The 21,584-nt window shown below is 37.4% G+C and overlaps 1 protein-coding gene across 3 annotated transcripts in view; it reads right to left on the bottom strand.

Moving 5' to 3' along the window:
* The window catches only part of YEATS2 (YEATS domain containing 2), a 92,187-nt gene that overhangs the window by 17,946 nt on the left and 52,657 nt on the right, over positions 1-21,584 (bottom strand). For all 3 annotated transcript variants that reach the window (XM_072961975.1, XM_072961992.1, XM_072961983.1), the window contains exons 14-21: positions 21,225-21,332; positions 20,551-20,733; positions 13,312-13,570; positions 11,030-11,191; positions 8,339-8,505; positions 7,401-7,559; positions 4,338-4,514; positions 2,086-2,272 (exon numbers count right to left, since the gene is read on the bottom strand). In XM_072961975.1, the coding sequence (XP_072818076.1) occupies positions 2,086-2,272; positions 4,338-4,514; positions 7,401-7,559; positions 8,339-8,505; positions 11,030-11,191; positions 13,312-13,570; positions 20,551-20,733; positions 21,225-21,332 (1,402 nt within the window). The remainder of the gene's footprint in view (positions 1-2,085; positions 2,273-4,337; positions 4,515-7,400; positions 7,560-8,338; positions 8,506-11,029; positions 11,192-13,311; positions 13,571-20,550; positions 20,734-21,224; positions 21,333-21,584) is intronic.

Below are 21,584 nucleotides of genomic sequence, written 5' to 3'. Positions count from 1 at the left end.
AATTTTCTTTCTTAGTGTCTACTTCTTGGTCTGCTCCCTGCTTCCACTTTGTACTCCACAGTTTAGTCTAAATCCTGTTAAAAGGCAGATCATGTTACTCTTTAGCTTAAAATTCCCCCAATAGCGTCCTCTGAAGTAAAAATCAATATTCTTAGAATGACCTACAAAGGCCTTATATGACTGGACCCCCACCACTCTGACTGCACCTCCTAGTACTCTTTCTCTAGCTCACTCTGCTCTACTCACAATCAAGGCCTTGTTCAAAACAGTTTATAATGCACACAAAAAATTTAATTGAAAAAGGTTATATACCTCAATTAAAAAAAAGAATCCACATACACACAACTAATGGTCAGTAGGAAGCAGTTTGATTCTCTTATAAAAATATACAGAAAGTTTCAGGCAACTAGAACTTAAAGCAGGGAGACTTTATTTATTGCATGTTAGAAAACATAATCAAACAATCAGAAAAAGGGAGGGCATTCATTTCTTATAATAGTAATCCCTTCTATTCCTACAATTTCTGCTCCAGTGTGGCTAACACAGTGCTTCCAAATAGTCAGTCAGCCGAGAACAAGCACTCCCATATAAAAACTTGGTTGATTTTAACTGGGAGGTGGAAATCATGGGAAAAACAAACCAGCCTTAATCTTTTGGTCTCTAACTACCCAAAAGGCAAACAAAACACAGGGACTTGGTTTGGGTCATGTATGGAATGTAGTGATACTAATAACAATAAGAATACCCACAATCTTTACCCAAAGGTACTAAGGTGTGTGTGTACATATTTATATATGTTTATGTGTGTGTGCATATATGTATATGACATATGTATCATACACACACACACACACATATATATATTAGTGATACTCAGTTTTTTTCTGTATACTAGTGCCAGTTGGTAAACTGTTATTAATCTGCACCAAGGCAATATAGACATTAAGAGTATTCAAAAACTTCTGTAATAGCTGCACTTTGCTCTGTTATTTGTATTGTATTTTACAGAAGTATCTGTCTATACTGAATTGCAGAAAAACAAAGTTTGAGAAGTAATGCTGCATATTATATCAGTCTCTGGCATCTGGCACAGTACAATGTAATAAAACACATGAATATTTGTGGCAAAACACAAATATTCATATTAAGTAGTCAACAGAGATCAGACTTTGCCCTAAAATTAGTTATGGGGGAAAACAACAACAACGAACAAATCTTTGTTTTTCAGTCTTTTGGATTTTAGAATTGCAGATAAGGGGATGTGGCTAACAACGACAATGACGCTAAAATGGTAACAGCAGCACTTATTCACATAAAGGACACAACATACTAGATGATATTCTAAGTGTTTACAGATTAACTCATTTAATCCTCTCAACTTTATGAAACGGGTATTAGGCAATCTGGCTCCAGGACCTGTGCTCTGTATAACCCAAAGAAGTAAAAGGTACACTTTTCTGGGACCACTGGGCCGGGCACAGAGATAGCATACATCTTAGCCAACCTCAAGTGTGTCATTCTAACACTACCCAATATAATAATAACAGTTAAAAATCATGACTTGGAGTCAACAATGTTAATTTATATTTTATATACTTTGTTTATGAAAGTAAAAAGAGATGTCTAATATTTTACAATGAGTTCCATTCAAAACTGATGATAAATACTCAGAAGAATTCTAGATGGCTAATGTTTTATTATATCATTTAAAAACTGTTATTCGTAGGAGGGGTGTGGCAAGGGTACAGCTCAAGTGGTAGAGTACATGCTTAGCATACACAAGGTCCTGGGTTTCTATCCCCAGTACCTCCTCTAAAAATAAGTAAGTAAAACCTTATAACCTCCCCCCGCCAAAACAAACAAACAGACCAAAAAAACTGTTATTCAGTCCATAAAAACATTTCAGACTTAAAAATTCACACATAGATTTTAAAAAAGAGTAATTTATCTAAAAATCAGCTATATGGAAAATGTTGCTGAGTTAATGACTTTTAACAATTTATTACACAAAATATTGTTTAAGATCTTTCAAAACCACTCTAGCCCAAAGAAGGGAGAGACAAATAACATTATAGTACAACTGACCTGATACTGTGGCCTTTCCAGAGATGGGATTTGGTGTGGACACCAGGGATGTGGCGCTGATGACAGAGGGGGCAGTAGCCTTGCAGGTTCCCATGGTGGCCTGGCTGACACACACTTGTTGCTGCCCAGAAGTTTTCATTACGGAACCTACAGTAGATGATGAACTGGGAGCCGTTCCTTCTGACTGCTAACCACAGGACCAGAAATAACAGAAATTAAGAAGAAAGCACTGTAACTTACTTAGAACAGTGATGGCCACACGGCATACTCAATAAATATTAGCTGTTATTACCTATCAAATGCCATGTCATTTAAAGACTGTTTCCCTAATTTGGTGGTTTAGATTTCACAGACCAGGGTTATTACCACATTAAAAATAATTCATCAACTATATCACTTATAAAAGGATATTTCAACACCTCTCCTCCAAAAACATAGAGGACTTAATCTCATAATGTAAAACTGGAATATTATGAGCTTTATTAAAAACTCAGTATATGTTTTACAGTTTGTCACATTATTCAGTAAACACCTACTACTGGACAGACACAGTGTTAAATGCTAGGGCCCAGAGGCAAAAGCTCTCAAGGAGGAGAGGGTGACTGAGCTGTGATGGATGCTGTAGCACAAGTACTACTTCAGCCTAGGGATGAGCAGGGGAGAGTACTGGGAAAAGCTTCATGTAAAAACACTGCACTTTGGGGAAATCTTCAAGATTCAAGACAGGGAAAGGGGGAGATGAAAGGGTGTTTCTTGGCAGAAGTACAATAGCAAGTAGAAAGTCAGAGAGGCATGAAAAAACACTGCATGTTCAAGAAACTACAAAGTAGAGTGGTATGAGTAGACATTCGAGGAGAAGCAGTAGGTGAAGCCTGAGAAGTAAGCAAAATCAGATTATAAGAGTCCTTGGGATGCCAAGACAATTTAAAGGGGAAACAGATTTTTCAAAAAATGTTGCTGGGCCAACTGGGTACCTACATACAAAAGAATGAAGTTTGGCCTCCTATCTCACACCATATACAAAGGCTAACTCAAAATGGACAAAGACCTAAATGTAAGCGCTAAACTAGAAAACTCTTCGAAGAAAACATAGGCTTAAATTTTGTTAACTTTGGATTAGGTAATGTTTCTTAGCTGTGACACCAAAAGCATAAGCAATAAAAGAGAGAAGAATAGGTAAATTGGACTTAATCAAAATTCAAGTTTTGTGGTTTCAAAGTGAAAAGACAACCCAGAGAGCGGAAGAAAATTTTTGCAAATCTGATGAAACTTTTTATCTAGAATATATAAAGAACTCCTACAACTCAATAATAAAAAGACAATAAATAATTCAACTAAATAATGAGCAAAGGATCTGAATACACATTTCTCCAAAGAGGATATACAAATAGCCAGTAAGTACATGAAAAGATGCTGAATATCACCAGCTGTCAGGTAAACACAAATCAAAACCACAATGAGATACCACTCCACACCCGTCACAATGGCTATAACAACCACCAAAATGGACAAGAACAAGTTCAGCAAGGATGTGGAAAAACTGGAACCCCTCATATTGCTGGGGCAGGGAAAGGGGGTATCTAAAATGGTGCAGTATATTGGGAAAACAGTCTGGCAGGTCTTCAAAATGATAAACGTAGTTACTACATGATACAGCAATTCCTTCCTAGGTATATAGCTAAGAAAAATGAAAACATACGATTTACAAAAACTTGTACATAAATGTTCACTGCAGCATTAATCATTATAGTCAAAAGGGGGAAATTACCCAAATGTCCATCAATCGATGAATGGATAAACAAAATGTGGTATATCCATAACACTGACTTATCATTCAGCTATAAAAAGGAATGAAGTACTGATATATGCTACAACATGGATGAACCTTGAAAATATTGTATTAAATATAAATACTGGCAGAAGCAGCCAGTCACAAGAAAGTAGATTAGCAGTTACCTAAGATGGGGGGAGGGAGGAAGGGAATGGGGAGTGACTACTATTAGGTACTGAGTTTCTTTTGGATTAAAAAAAAAATTCAAGAATTACATAGTGGTGATGGTTGCACAACTTTGAGAATATGACAAAACCCACTGAACTGTACACTTTAACCTGGTGAATTTTATGGTATGTGCATTAATTTCAATTTTTTAAAAAAGAGCAATATGGCCTAACATTAAGTGTGCCTGCTGAATATTAGCTTTTCACTCCTTTTATGCCCCAGTATGATTTTCTACTATCATGCTACTTCTCACCTGTTGGGCAGGACCATTTGCTGAGAGGGCCACAGCTGGGGAAGTGGCAGTTGTGATAACCCCTCCTGCTACTCTCAGCATTGTGGTTCCAGGCTTTGAGAGCTGTGAGGTGGCTGGCACAGACTTCAATGTGCTATCAGATATTTTCATCAGAGATGCCTGTCCCCCAGGGGCTGCCTGTAGAAACAAAATGGGTTGGAGTAATAATGTTACCCTGGCTAATAAGCAAAATTCATTCCTTACCTATATATGCCCCCCCAAACAGAGCATCCCCCAAAACAGTCTTGCTAAATGAAACTATATGAAGTATTTGTGCACTTTCCAACAAGCTCTCAAGTTTATGACTTTTTAATACAAATGTTCCTTTACCCGTGATGTAGAATAAGCAAATGAATGCATTTGCAAGTCACTATTTGGCAGTTATGTCTTCAAAGATACCAAGCATTTGTTATTACAATAACTGAGTCCAAAGTCCTTTTAAATGTACACACAATCTTTAGACATGAAAACCTAACCAAGAAGGGCCAGATTTAAATGGTAAGTTAATGATGCTCTAGGTTAGTAGCACAGGTTTAGCATTTTAGTACCAGAGAACCATTTAACAAATTATATTTTAGTGGTCTAAGTCAAGGCACAGCAAACTTTTTCTGTAAATGGCACGAGTAAGCATTTTTGGCTTTGCAGGCTGGTACTCTATTGCATGAGAAGTCACGATTAGAATCCAGTAGAAGCCATGGCATTAATTTGTATTGGTGTCTTATGCAAATTGAAACCACAATGAGGTATCACTTCATACTCACAAACATGGTTAGAATTAAAAAGAATGATGACCCTCCATGTTGGTAAGGATATACAGTAACTGGAACTCTCCCACATTACTTACGGGAGAATCAATGGTACCACCACTTAGCAAAGTCATTTGTCAGTTTCTTATAAAGTTGCTTATAAACATACACTTACCCTATGACCTAGCTATTCTACTGTACAATTTATATAAGAATGTTCATAACAGCATCTTTCATAAGTCAAAAACTGAAATCCCCAAGTGTCCATCAAAAGGAGAATAGTCATGCAACAAAACATTACTCAAGAATAAAAAAGAAAAAACAATTGATACACATACGGAAAAATCTCAAAAACATGTTCAACAACAGAAGTTAACATAAAAGGTTATATACTATATAATTTTATTGATACAGACCTAGAACAGACAAAAGCTAATCTTGGTTACAGAAACAGAAAAATGGTGACAGAAAAAAACTGGAAAGAGAAATGAAGGTATGTTTTAGAGTGATGGAAATGTTCTATACCTTGACTGGGATAGTGTTTGCATAAGCATATATATTTGTCAAAACTCACTGAGCAATCCACTTATAATCTGTGCATTATTCTATATAAATTTTACCTTAAAAGGCAACAGTAAATGTCTCAGCTATGGCAGGACAGAAAGTTAAGTCACTGCTCTGGCTGCAACGTAAGTAGGTTGGGAATATTGGCTAAGATTTTAAAGAACTACCTAAAGAATCGTGAGGCCTTATACCTGTTTGAAATAGCTAAGAGCATCTGACTAAGGGGAAATTCGTACTGAAGGAAACCAAATGCTGGTTAATTTGAAAAGATCAATAAAAACTGATAAACCTCTAGCTAGGCTGATCAAAGAAAAAACAGAAGACACATAATTACCAAAATCAAGAATGAAAAAGGGGACATCACTAAAGATTCTACAGACATTAAAAGGGAATATTAATAATTAATAAGAGAAAATTATGTGTAAGTTTATGCCAAGAAATTTGACTTACCTGTAATGAACATATTCCTTCAAAGATATGAACTACCAAATCTCCCTCAAGACAAAATAAATAACCTGAACAGTCCTGTATCTATGAAATAAATTGAAACTGTAATTAAAGACCTTCCCAATCAGGAAAACTCCAGGCCATTATGGCTTCACTGGTGTTCTCTAAATAGTTAAGGAAGAAATAATACCAAGTCGACATAAACTCTTTTCAAAAAAGTGAAGATGGAAAAGTTTCCAATTCATTTTATGAGGCCAGTACTACTCTGACACCAAAACCAGACAGAAATTACAAAGAAAACTACTGACCATATAATATCCCTTGCAAAAATTCTAAACAAAATTTTACCAAATTAAATCCAGTAATACATTAAAAGAGAATAACATATCACAACCAAATAGAGTTTATTCCAGGAATGCAGGGTTGGTTTAACATTTCAAAAATTCAATGTAATTCACCATATTAACCAAAAAAAAACCATATGATCCTCTCAACAGACACAGAAAAAGCTTTAGACAAAAATCTAATATTCACTTATGCTTTGAGAACCGCTGATCTACATATAGCCATAAAAAGTGTAGTTTGTTGATAACGGTATCATACTATCTTAACCTTCTATACCTTGTTTGTTTCATTTGGCAAGTTTTTAAGATTTAGCTATAGATTCTCCTAAAGATGATTATGATATCCTTCACAACCTAGTTAAAATTCCCCATCATTATTCTTTGGCTTATACTAAAGAAGCTGTAGAAATAGTAAACATTTACTTAGTATATGGATACTGTGACTGAAATCACCTATTACATTATTCAGAATCTCCTATATGAAGTCCCTCCAGAGACTTTTTAGAATGAAGTGTCAAGAAAATCTTTGTTTCTCCTAAGAAAATATTATGCAGTTATTTTTTTTCCTCTCACAAATAGTACAAATTTTATAAATGATCATTCTTCTCATTTTGCTTTGGCAAATTTTATTAAGTATATAGGGCATTACTGTTTGCACATCTAAATAACTTTCTGGTCTTAACTTCTCATTCTACTTGTATTTTCCCAAATCTTAAGATTTTATTCTTATTTTTCTATACTATTTTATTGCTTATTTTCTTATGTAACCATAATTTCTTTTTGGAAAGAGATAAGCTATAAACATTTAAATAATGCCATAACTACCACATACTTGGGAGGGTGTGTGTGTGTGTGTGTGTGTGGTGTGTGTGTGGTGTGTGGGGTGTGTGTGTGTGTGTGTGTGTGTGTGTGTGTGTATTTACCTGGGTAAACAAAGTAGTTTTTTGTCCAGATATGACTTTTAATGTTTGCTGTCCTTGTGCAGATGATGTGCCGACTCCCAGTGCTCCTTGGACGACTGACCCCGTCGTCAGCTGTTTTCCAGATGTTTGGGGTGATGGCTGGCCAACTAAAAAAGTGCCCTAAATTACAAACAAAGACCTAATTAGTAATTTGTTAAGTTCAAATGACTTGTTCTGATCCTCTAAATCACAAGGTCCCATATTACATGTTAAAATCTTCCCCTTCAACTCTGTAACTCAAAACAATGGAAGAGAACAGTTCTGTTCTCAGTGTCACTACTCAGAGTTATACCCCCACTTCTCAAACTTTGCACTGTTGTTACAGAGCAGGCTGTTAGAAACTCAAGTTTTACAATCTGGTCCTCATAGCTGGATTTAATCTTTCAGACTGATAACTATCCACTCTTCTCACTAAGAACATCTGGAACCAAAATTCCATTACCTTCCTTAGAGAGGAGCTAAGACTCTAGCGACCAGGGGAAAGAAGGCAGAAACCTTTTCCTAACCTTGAATCCAGCCTACCTCCAAATACCATAACTTGATACTATCTCTGTGGTTACTTCTGTCTAGGAGGAAACTTTCACCAGCACATTAACACTATTTCAAATCCATGAAAGGCAACAGCATAGCAAAAATCTCTCAGAAAGATCTGTTTAAAAAACCCTATCACTAGCTTAGCAGAGAAATCTTCGATGAGTTACTTAAGTCTTTCTGAATCTCCAGTCTCCTTGCTTTTCTCTCAAAACAAAGCAAGGCCAGAATAATACAGATTTGTAACATGGTTCAAATGTTAGTACTGACCCCCTGATCCTAGAGATATAAAGGTAAATCCACCATAATTCAAGGCAGTTATTAAATAACTAAATGATTTAAACGATACCAGTCACAAATGATCAGACCTGAGGGGTCTGCTTGAGGATGTAAGATGTGTATGTCAGGTGCTGGGATATCCCCCCAGGGCCAGCAGGGCTTTGGGCTCCTCCTGCTCCTCCTCCACTGCCACCACCACTGCCGCCACCACCACCACTGCCTCCTCCACCACTGGCAGCTGAACCAGACTGGAGGTCTGAAAATACAACGAATGACAGCACCATCATTAAAAGTATTAAGACTTAACTGAAAAGACAGATGAGTCCAGAGAGATGTTTCCTTCACAGCACCATCCCTTCCCTTTCTTTTCCTCCTTTTTTGTACTATACCTGGTTTGTGACGAGAGGACTTCCTAGTGCCGAAGACTGAAATGTATTTACTTTCGACTAAATGACAGTTGACTAGTTCAGCTCTGAGTACTATAATGAAGAACTTATCTTTGACAAGTGTTTTGGCTTAACTGTAGGACATCAAGAGAGAGTCGATACATTTTCTAATCAAGTGTTGATTTTAATCAACATTTAAAATGCTCAGAGAAATGCTCCCAAACTTTTTGGCATCTGATTCAATTTCACTGAAACTACTGAATTTAGAGTAATTTTACAGTACTCTCTCTTTTCTGTCTCCCTGTGCTCTGGAAAAAACTAAGACTTTCTTCATGTTTATATTAACTCCAGGGTCCCATTCTTCTTCACTTTTCAAATTCTACTTTAAAACCTGTGGACCCTTCCTTTGCATTTTTCGTGACATACATAAACTAAAATTAAAATCTAAGTAGCTCTCTGGATGAATTTTGGAATATTTATATTGTCTTTGTCTTACATACCTAAATTTCTGGTACACCACTGCTCAGGTATGAGGAAAAAATACCTGAGTGAAAGTGTGGAAATCACCCATTATAGTCTGTAAACAACATGGTGACTAGCTTTTGAAACAGAGTCCCTGTAAACCAAGTTCCCCTGCCAAGTTTTAGCAATCTCTCTATCCAAAACTTTATTCCCTTTCCTGTCCCCTCTGACCTGTACTAAATGAACATTAGTCAACCAGAGTCAGATGACTAAAATCGCTGTTATTTACATTAATGTACTAAAACTGCTATTGTCGATAACATTGCTATTGTTTCTCCAAGGCAAGATGAGCTAAACAGACCCTTGAACCATGGACCACACCTGGTCAGAGAATCATAAACCAGAGACATCCTGACTCCTGAAACTATGATTAAGAAATGTCACAGGATGATGACTAATCCTAGTTTCTTTGTTCTTCCCCTTCAAAATACCCCTAACTGAAAAAGACCAAGCTGGAGTTGATCTGAGGCTTATCTCCCACTCCCCTGCTTCGTGTCCTGCAATAAACCCTTACTTTGCTGCAAACTCCCACTGTCAGAAATTGGCCCAAGACATAGAGACAACCTAAATGTCCATCGACAGGTAACTGGATAAAAAAGTTGTGGTATATTTATACAATGGAATACTACTCAGCCATAAAATAATGCCATTTGCAGCAACATGGATGTCCCTGGAGAATGTCATTTTAAGTGAAGTAAGCCAGAAAGAGAAAAAAAATACCATGATTATCACTCATAGGTGGAATCTTATAAAAAAAAAAAAGACAAATGAACTTATATATAAAATAGAGAGACTCACAGACATAGAATACAGATTTGTGGTTGCCAGGGGGCAGAGGGGTGGGAAAGGATAAATTGGAAGTTCAAGATTTGCAGATACTGACTGGTATATATAAAATAGATAAACAAGTTTATACTGTATAGCACAGGGAAATACACTCAATAACTTGTAGTAGCTCACAGTGAAAAAGAATATACATGTATATTCAAGTATGACTGAAGAATTGTGCTGTATACCAGAAATTGACACAACATTGTAAATTGACTATATCTCAATAAAAAAAAAAAAAGAAAGAAATTGGCTTTCTGTTCCATGGGCACAAGAGCCCTTGTTCAATTACAACTGCAACTGTGTTTTGGCAAGAGTGGCTAATTTCTTTTTTTTTTTAATTTTACTTTATTGAGTTATAGTCAGTTTACAATGTTGTGTCGATTTCTAGTGCACAGCACATTTTTTCAGTCATACATAAGAGTGGCTAATTTCTAATGAACCTGACTGCGGTATCAATTATACTTCTGATTCAGATGGAAATAATCCCTCTTATCCTTTCCTTTTCAACACTACCCAAACTGTTTCTGTCTATATGTCAAAGCAAAAGTTTGGATAAGTCTAGATAAACCACCTAATTTCCTTAGGGCTGTAAATACACTACACGAAGGCTGAGCATGTATTTCTCTTGCCATCTTCAAACCTGGCAAATGAAAGACGCACATCTAAATAATGGCAAGTAGAGACACTTGATTCCAAACCTATTCCCATCCCCTTCAAAAAAAAAAATAGGCATCCAACTACCTTCTCCCCAGGTGTCCCCAGTTTCCACCAAAATGCAGAACTCCTTTTTATTTCCAGCTTACACAGACAGCTTTCTCCCAACACAGCCTCAAAAGCCACACCTCTCCTAAGACTATGATAATTTAACTAGAAGTGGTTTTAAATAATGTGTATGTTTTAAATCCATTTGGGCAAATGCTACCATTATACCATGAAACATCTATGAAAATGCTTCCTGAAACAGGTAAGAACTGCCCATCAGGTGGAAGAGATGAACATACCCAGAGACCCAAGAACCAAAAGATTTAATGATGGACTAACTAGCATTGTTGGTAGCCCGCAGAATGGCGCCTTGAGGGATCAGCAGCAGTTTTCCTTTTCCTGAAGGGTTCTTGCTGTTTGTTGTAAGGTAGAGTTTAGTGCCAGGAGGCAAATTCGCCAAGTTGGCCAAATTAGTGGCTGGTAGCTGCAACGTTGCCATTACTAAAATGATAAAGGGAATAAAGGAAAAAATAAAGAAGAAGAAAAACTGTAAGATAAGTTGAAACTGAGGGCAATGCTATCTCTAAAATAAAACACACACAAAATAATAAAATACTTTTTCAAAAATACTAGCATATAATAGACTGTAAAGTTTGCTTCCTAGATGCCCTAGGCTTTAAAGGCTGATACTCTAAATTACCTTGCTAATTTAAAATTTTACATACTAGAAGAACCTGCTACAAACTATGAAGAAATTTATATCTGTATATAAATAGGATAACCATATGTCCTGGTTCACCCCAAACAGTTACAATTTATACCTATGTCCCATTGTAATTATTAATAGTGACTCTTTTTACTCTCAAAAGGACTGTGGTTTAGACAATCAATGAAATAATCACCCTCTCTATGGATAAATACATGTTTCCCTCCCATTTATTTAAAGCCCCTTTCTGGTCAATTTCCAGTAATCGATGAATCTACTGATTCAAAATAAGACTTCTAGCCTCCCTCACTTTCTAAGAACTAAAAAATGTTAGCATCAACAAGTGGCACATATACCGTGAAACTGTAATTCATCTTTTAAGGTCTCACCTATGTCAAAGAGTATGTGCCCACCCCTTAGAATTTACTTCTCGATGCACATGGCTGTAAAACCTCTGAACATGAGAACTTTCTGCAGTTACATTGAATTCAAATCTCCATGAAATGAAGCCTATTAGAACCACGTGAGTTGCCATGGACAGGACTCTCAGCTCCCTCCCACCTTCTGAAGTGTATGTGCATTATCTGTGCAAAGTTTTGGGAAGCAGGAAGCCTGGAAGCTGACCCCAGATATCAGGGACTGACATTAACCTGAGTGCCATCCCTTTCCATTATGACCAGAACTAATCCCACAGTACCCTACTGTGCATTGCAGCCACACCAGAAGTACAAACCTCTCTGCCACCCGCTCCTGGGAGTCCCATCTCCACAAGGCTAACAGTCCCTGATCTGAACACATCTCCTCATCCCTTCCTCCTTCCCTCACTTTCACCACGTCCCCTAGGAATTCCTGCTGTGATCATTTCGCCCTCCAGAACCTCAACCTCCTTGAACACTATCTCTTTTTGTGGTAATTAAACCTGTTAGTCCTCTGAAGATAAGACTTTCCCAGTAGCCCCTTAGCTAGGGGCTGTTTTCTATCTTACCTCAATATCTTAGGGCCAGGGCCAGGAGAGGAGACTTCCTGCTCCCCAGTTTAGCTTTCAGACCATTATCACACCTCATTCCAGAAAAAAAGCCCTGGCTCTTTTGAGGCTCATATTTGGCTATACCATCCTACCCTCTCTTTTCTGCTCTCATTTACTGAACTCCCAAGTCACTTCCCCTCAATTGATAAAGACAGACTCCTGACTCAAAGTCTTGGTCTCTATTCTAAAGACTGTCCTTCTCAGTGACAGCACTGTAGACAACTTATTTAATTCTCTGGCTCCTCAGCTGCTTGATCTTCCAAATTCCAAAGATCATTTCTTCCAATCCATCTCACATTTTTAATGCCACAAATGAACTTTGTCATCACCAGCAATTCTTGATCTCTGAAATATTTATTTTGGACATCTACTACCTTCGATCCTTCCAACTCACTGCAATAATTCTTCAGGTTCATCAAAATTATTAAATATCTAATGGCTCAGGTATATTTTTTCATGCCCTCGCCAAAACAGTACATCAAGGACTAAAATACAAAGTGTTTAAACTTTCATTTAGTAGAGAATGCATTAATCAGGTATCTTAAAATGCTGCTGGCAAATGACCATACCAAGATTTTAAGTCATATATAATCCAAAACAGAAATGAGGACAAATGAGAATTCTTCAGACTTAAAAGGCAGTATTAAGAAATACCTCTTATTTTTACTATTCTTTTTAAAACGCGCGCACACACACACACACTTAAAGCAAAATCCTTACAGACCTCTATGTAAAATACTACATGAAAAAGATCAACATGTTTTATACTCCTTATAACATCAATCTACTAGGTTTTCCTAGACAGAACCAACTAGCAAATACAATCACTAGCACAGAGCACTCTGGAAGGGGCTGCTGCTAAAAGAGCCCCCAATTAGTATCAGTTACCTGAACCCTGGGACCCACTCTTCTGAGGGCCAGCAGCAGTGACCTGAGCCTTGGTTAAAGTCTGCACTGGCTGAGCGACAATTGTTCCTCCACCTCCACTCACAATTGCCTTGGCAACTCCTTGGGTCACAACTTGCTTTGGACCGACTGCTTTGGTGACAGATGAGCTGGCCTTGGCTACAAGGATCTGGCCACCACTGATGGCCACAGCCTGCTTCACTGTTGAAGGTAGAGTGGATCCAACTGGCACTCCAACAACCTGTTCAAAAAAGAAGAGAATCCAGCAGTGTTTCTTATCCCAGCCCTTTGAGAGCTCTTAAAACAGCATGGTCACTCTGTTCCAGCAAAGAACAAAGTCCTAGATATAATATAATGAGTCTAATTCAATCATCTAGGAACGCTACCTATGACAGACGTGAAGAGCAATATTTCTTACATTTCAGATACTATTACAATAAAAAGTTACAGCTTTTGTCTTAAACCTAGCTAGTATCTATAATTTATTTTAATGATAAAAAGTAATATGTGTTTTTTATAGAAGACTTAGGAAATAAAGAAATGTAAAGAAAAAAATTCTACTCATCCAGAAATAATTGCTTAATGTTCTTAATGTAGTATTTATTCTTTTTAATGTACATTTTAAAACAAAGATTAGAATTATGCATAGTTTTGTAATTTTAAAAATAAAACATATTACAAGTACTTCCAATGTTAGCATTTTTTCAAAAACATTTTCAAATGATCAAAAAATAATGCAGTAAAATAGATATACCATAATCTATGTAAACATTTCACTACCGTATGGATATAGTAGGTAGTTTTAAACTTCAGATTATGCAAAAGTGTGCAATAAACTCTCATACATGAACTATAAACTCTACCATACACTTTTAAATACCACCCCTTCAGTAATCCCTTCTACATTATCCCCATTCAAAGCAATTATTTCTTTATCTCTAGAACTTCTAAGAATTCACACCACTTACTATATAGTATAACAAGTCACACCTCTTCCAACTGATTTTTAAGAAAAGTTATCGTTTCTATACCCTTCTAATCTCCCTTTTCTTGAAGGCAGACATTTGGTACAAAAAGAAAAAGTGAAAGTTAGAAGAATATTTAACTGAAATTTTAAAAATCCTAGCACCCAAATTATGAAAGTTAGAAATACCTGGTTCTAAAAATACTGTAAAGTGAACTCTTTCAAGAAAAAAATTCTATGGAGCTCTTTTAAAACAAAGTCAACAGTAGGATGCTCAATTAGAAGAAACAATGTAATTAATGTCAAATTGGGGCAGCGTTTCCCACTCCCCAAATTTTTACTCTGTAAAAAGAACTTCTCACCAGAAACTAGATAAAAAGACTTTTATGGTTATACAAATGGCAAAAGATGTGTCTTTCGAAGGTAAAAAAAGATCAAGTAGGACATACTTTTTCAACCATCAGATTGGAGGGGAAAATTTTAAAGCCTGATCAGAACCAAGAACTGGCAAGAGGAAATGGGGAAACAGGACCTTCTGTTCACTGCTGGTAGAAAGGTGAATTTGAACAGCCATTCCAGAGAGGTACTGGGATATCTACTAAAATTGAGAATCACACACCCCATTGCTGTAAGCAATTTTACTTTTAGGAATATATCCCAGAGAAATCTCAGGCATATGCTCAAGGGAATAAACACAGGATGTCAGGGGAGAGGGGATAGCTCAGTGGTAAAGTGTGTGCTTAGCATGCACAAGGTCCTGGGTTTAATCCCCAGTACCTCCATTAAAAAACAAACAAACAAACCTAATTACCTCTCCCCAAATAAACAAACAAACAAATAAATACAGAATGTCCAAGGTAGCATTACTTGTAATTACAAAAAATTATAAACAATCTTAATGTTTACAACATGTAACAACATACTTAATGTCTATAGAGGAATGGATAAACTGTGGTATAAGACAATGGAATGGCACATATTAGTAAAAATGAATAAATTGGAACCATATATATGTACATGTGTGTACATATATATCAGCTTCAATAGGCTTTGAAAGTACAAATATTGAGTGAAAGGGGAGCTGCAGAAAAATATAAATATTTTTAATGTAAATCTTCAAAACACACAAAGAGCGTTACACGTGACTTATGGCTATGCACTTACATAGTAAAAGTACAGTCTAGAAAGCCACACATCCAAATTCATGACACTGTTGCTTTGAGGAAGAACAAAGTGGGCTTCAACTTTACCAGTCACATTTTACTTGGATTAAAAAAATGATCTGAAGTAAATATGAACATGTTAATTGAGGTTGGGGGATATATGGGTATTGATTATATTATTCTCTGAATTTTACCTAAATTTTAGAATCTTTCCAAATTAAAAAATAACAGGACTACTTAAAAAGTAGAAGTAGAACAAAATGATAAACCATATGTGACTAATGAATGTGATTTATAAGTTAAATAATTACTAAATTATACATGGTCCTTTTCCAAAGAATGTGAATACAGTAAAATACACTTGCCATGTGCTTGGACTCGGCCGATGTCAAGAAAATGATCTCCTAATAAACAGTTACAAATCAGTGTAACAAAGGGCAGAGAGTATAGGTTTTTATAAGCAGTCAGACCTGCCTTCCCAGTTTGTTCCACCAGTTAGTAGCTGGGCAGTTATTTAACCTCTTTGAGCTTTAGCTGCCTCATCTATGCAATATGGATGATAATATTTCTCTCCTAAGATCAAAAGGCATAATGAGAATTAATTTATAAAACACCTAGCCAGCATGATGTAAATCACAGCTGTGGCCAGCACGACACTTGTTACTGTAACTGAAGAATGGCAATCTATGAGGCTACATGGGGAGTGAGAGGACAGAGAGCCAAAGGCTAAACATCTGTCGCTGTCTTCAGCATTTGGCCAAGACGACCTCAAACCCTAGATTTAGTTAGTCAAACAGAAATCAAAGCAAATAACATCTGGTATCTGCTTTAAAATATTCTAGGAAGAGAAATAAGATTAATAAAATGCTGATAATTGCTGAAACTAGGTAATGGGCATGTAGGATTCATTGTAATAGTCTCTCCACTTTTATGTACATTTAAGGAAGGAGAGAAAGAAAAAAGGAAGAAATAAAAGAATCAAAGAACCAATAGTGGGGGGTGGGGAAGCAAGCTCATCTAGAATGGAGAAGAGAAATTCTCCCAGCTCTCCTGGCTTGGTTAAAACAATCCCTGACAATTATTCCAATGGTATGAGCCTCATTCTACATGCAACAGTGTTGCTGTGGCTGCAGAGCTGGGCACACTCACTCCCCCTAGAGACATGGAGGTTCACAAACTCTTCTTATTAGTCAAGAACTTTCCTGTGCATTTATGAAAAAAATGTTTCTTAATGCAGAAAAACATTTTTGAGGTGTGACAGAAACTGCCAGTTGAACCCCAATATCTGTTCTTTGCTCATAGTAACAGCCCCCAACTTTCAGCTAGGAACATGGACACACAGAATACTGACTGTATTTCCCAACCCCTTCACACCTAGGTTTGACATCGATTTCTGGCTAAAGACACGTGAACAGAAGTGATGAGTGCAACTTCTGGGTTATGCCTCTCCCCCACACCCCCTTTCCCTTCCCTCTGCCTGCTTGTCAGAAACATGAGATGGTGGCATGAGATGAAGGGGTTCTCTCAACCTACAACCTGAAAACCAAATTCTGAGGATGACACAGCAACAAGATGGAATCTAGATTCTTGATGATTGTGGAATCAACACACAGAACTATCTGCTGGTCTTTTATGTCTGAGAGAAATAAACTTGTTTAAGCTTCGGGTTTGGGGATGTCTCTGTTATAGTAGTTGAACTTTTTTCCTGAGATGTCTTTACATTTCCCAAATATATCAAACTTAATAATCCACTGCATAAGCTAAATACATGTAATCTATTTTCATGTCCCTAAACTGACAAAGAAAGCAAAGATCTTAAAGGGGAAAATAATACATACGTGTGATATCACTTACATGTGGAATCTATTTGAAAATACAACAAACGAGTGAATGTGACAAAAAAGAAGCAAACTCACAGATATAAAGAACCAACTAGTGGTTACCATTGGGGAAAGGGAAGGGGGAAAAGGCAATACAGGGGCAGGGGACTAAGAGGTGCAAACTATTACGTATAAAATAAGCTGTAAGGATAGACTATACAACACAGGGGATATAGCCAATATTTTATAATAAGTGCTAATAGAGTATAACCTCTAAAAATTGTGAATCACTATACTGTACACCTGTAATTTATGTAATGTTGTACACCAACTAAACTTCAATAAAAAAGAAAGAAAATCATACATACATGGATCTATTTTAATTTCTTTCCCCAAATCCTATGCATCTGATTTGCTTTTCCCTCTTTGTGCAAACCTCTATCCTCACACTCAACTGCTTCAAAATGTCCAGAATATGACACACTCAATCTCTCTAAGAGCCAAATAAAACATGGTGTCCTAGGATGGACACAGGAGGGAGGTTTTTATTAGCAGAGCTTGTCCACCAGGAGCAAATTACTAACAAGATGAATAACTTCACCCCCGCCCCCCAATGCCTGTTTTATTCTAAAACACTGAGGAGAGTGAGGAAGTCTGGCACTCTGGGGAAAACCCTACACACAGCTATCTATGGACACAATGAAGTCTCTCAAGTAGGACACTATAACCCAAAATTAGCTTTTTTATTTTAAACAATACAACATTTTGGCCTAGAGCCTGAACTCACCTGCCAACTGTTCTCCTCTTCTCTTTTCACAGCACTTCTCTCTGCATTTAAAATTTCCTTCTAGCTTCACAAAGTAGACACTTTTATTCTGTATTGTTATAAATACTTTATTTTGGTTCACGCTTTGATTCAGTGTTTCTATTCCTGCCCTCCCGGTGCCTTGTACAGACCTCTGCAAGTCAGAATCTACTTCCGCAACCTGAAGGTGAGAATTCTGTATATGTGATTTTCCCTCCAGATGCCGAACAATACAGTCCTCACAATTTAGTTCTCAACGATAGTAACTGATACATGGTACTGCTGCATATATACATAGGACTCATCCTCACAGCAATGTTAGCTACTATCACTGATAAAGGATGGTCCTTTACACACAATGACCTCTAATTTTCTTTCAACTCTGAAAGGCAGAGGGTGTTATTCTCTTTTACTAGATGAAAAATCAAGGTTCAAAGAGGTAAATTTGCCCACCGCACACAAGTTAATGAGTGGCTGGGACCCGAGATGTGTCACAAGCTCTAATTCCAGAGCTCAAGCTCTTTTTATTGTTCCACACTGCTTCCCTCCCACATCAACCCACCAATCCCTCAGTTGTCTCTTTTCACGTCAAAACCAGAACCTCTGTCTACTGTCATGAAAAAGATAAGCCGTGTTTCTATTGTGCCAAAGTTGCATGGAAGTTAAACAGTACCATTCTGCTCGCCCTTCTGTCTTCTGGCAGTTTCTCAGAGTGCACCTCAAAATAACTAGGGACGGTCTGTGCTTGCAGACAGCTCCTTATCTCAGGTCCAGAGCATGTACTAAATCTGCTGGATAAACATGCCTTTTCTCCTGCTCTGTTGCTTCTCTGTAATTTTTTCACACTCTTCTGTAGCTTTTCTTACACTTTATTCAGGGCATTCAAGCACAAACCTATTTTCTCTTGGTACTACACTGCCATTAGGTGGGTGGCAGTGTGACAAGAAAGCCAATACAGCTGTTCAGCATTGCTGCGTGAGTGGATTTGCAAAATGCAAAGTGGCACAAGTGACAACTTATCAGAGCTTCTGAGCATAAATAGCAGTGCTCTGTTGATTCAAAGACCTAAATGAGTAATACCACGTATTTCTAGGTGAAGCAAAATAGATTTTGAAGAACATATACAGGATGTGTCTGAGTACAAAGTCCAGATGACAATAACTGATTCATGAAAGAACTTCGACAAAATGCTCATCCCTGAGGTTAAAGAGAGAGAGAGAGAGAGAGAGAGAGAGAGAGAGAGAGAGAGAGAGAGAGAGAGAGAGAGAGACAGCACCAGGAGTAGCTGTCTTAGTGATTCTGGCTATGGAAGTCTCAAAGTCAAATTTAATGCTATAGTTCTAATGTTCCTAAATTTGCCTAACCATATGTCAGTAGGAGAGCTTGTTAAAAATCCAGATTCCCCAAGAAGGACCCCCAAGAAGATTTTGATTCAATAAGTCTGAGATGGGGGCCCCAGCATCTATATATTTTTAATCATCAGATGACCAGGTAAGTTTTGGGAAGCAGTTAGTGAACTCTTACAGATTTTAGAACTGCCTATAACCCTATGAGTTTTTATCTCAGTCTATATGTAGCTATATGTAACCAAACTATCTAAAACCTTTTGTATTTTAAAGTTAAAAAACAAGTACTTCACATAATATTCTTAATAGCTTTAGAATGTATCTGCCCTAAAATTGAGATAGTTTAACTCTGGATGTTCTTAAAGCATGCTTAGGTTACAGACAATGGCTCACAAATTTTAACAGCTCTGGAATGGGGAGTTTTGGAGCCGGTAGACCTGTACTCAAATTCTGTCATTTATTAGCTAGAGGCTCTCAGGGAAGTTGCTTAACCTCTCAGAGCCACAGGTTCATCATTCATAAAGTGGTGAAAATATCTACCTTGCAAAGTTGTTCGAGGATTAGAAACACTATATAAATAAGAGCATGACATACTTAGGCACTCCTAAGCACAATGGTTGCAGGAAAACATGGACCGATATTTTATAGTTCTCCCAACACATAAATTCCTCACACCTCCAAATTATAAAAAAAATATAAAACTCTCTAAAGAGCCAAGAACCATTAAACACAGCCTGGACATCAGAGGTGCAAACCACAGCACTCGCCTATCAGAAATAAACAAGTAAAACAGTGGACCTCGGTCCTGTCAGTTACCCATTTCAGACTTGAATCAAGTGGAAAGTACTGTCCATGATGTCAATCACCTTCCCTGCCAGGCAGATAACATAGCGTCCCTTTGCCTCTGTGAATGTCCCTGGCCCCTCTGCAAAACATGCCCTTGTTCATCAGTGACTACTGGAAGAGCAGAGGGGTCTAACATAATCTGAGTTACTTTTCCAAAGGGGCTGTCACCCACAGGTTTTCCTGGGATCAGCAACTCAATCTTTTCAGTACTTGTCAATTATTTAGGCAAACAATTTTCATTGACATGTTGATCTCCCCATCCCTACCCAACACAAACCTTGGAAGGCTGAATCTTCGGTGACTGGGCAGTCCCTTCTCCAGCAGTCAGGACCTGTTTTTGAGGGGACACAGCTATCATGTGACCCCCTTTCACAGTCACATATTGAGGGAGTGGTGACTGGCTGGTGGCTCCTGTTGTGGGCACATGAGAAGCTTCGCCAGGTTCCTGTTTGATGATTACCTTGCAACAAACACGATAATGACACTGAATAAACATCCATGAAACATGCTACTAACATCTGGATCTATTCTGTTCACAGGAATTAATGAATTAATGAAGACTGGCTTATTAGAATGACTCCAGGAGAAGGATAAAAATACTGCTTAACTACAGCCCACAACAGCTATTAAAGGGACAAAAAGTGGGATGTGAACTTGTGTATCTGCAAACTCAACCTTGTGATTTGTTTTAGACATTGGTGGCAAAATGGTAGCAGAGAGAAACACACTGTGCTCTGTGAAGCTCCCTTCTTGCTGGACTCCAACAGCTGCCCTGTGAACACCACTAAAATAATGGAAGCATGTCTCAGAAGTAGGATGTGGTCTTAGAAATGAGACATACTAAAAAGTTCCATGTTGTGGGGTAGCATCAAGGAACTCCAACACTCCACAAAAAAGATGATATAACAGGACCATACTGACTTGTGGAATAATCCTCTCATAAATACTCACTTTTGTGAAAGCTCCGAGTCCTCCAGTTATAGGTTTGGGGCTTTGAACTTTAGGGTGACTCCCAATTGGGCAAAGAGGTGGCATAGATGCAAATAAAGAATCCTCCTGCTGTGTTTGTAAAAATACAGATTGTACAATTAGGATAAAGTGAGTGATTTCAGACACTCTAGTCACTTACATTTAATACAAACCTGTGACATTCTCTAGCAACATACATAACCAAAAAAATAAAAAACAAAAAGCAAAACAAACAGCCAAAACTCTTTGGGATCTTCCAAGTCCTTACACCTGCATTTTCATATTATTTTAGAAACCAATTCAAAGAAAGGTTATAACTTGAAAAGAACCCACTCATTTGTG

This window comes from Vicugna pacos, chromosome 1 (genome assembly GCF_048564905.1).
Source record: "Vicugna pacos chromosome 1, VicPac4, whole genome shotgun sequence".
NCBI classification, from domain to species: Eukaryota; Metazoa; Chordata; class Mammalia; order Artiodactyla; family Camelidae; genus Vicugna; species Vicugna pacos.
The sequence above is the reverse complement of the archived record's forward strand: the minus strand, read 5'-3'. Positions and strand labels throughout refer to the sequence as shown.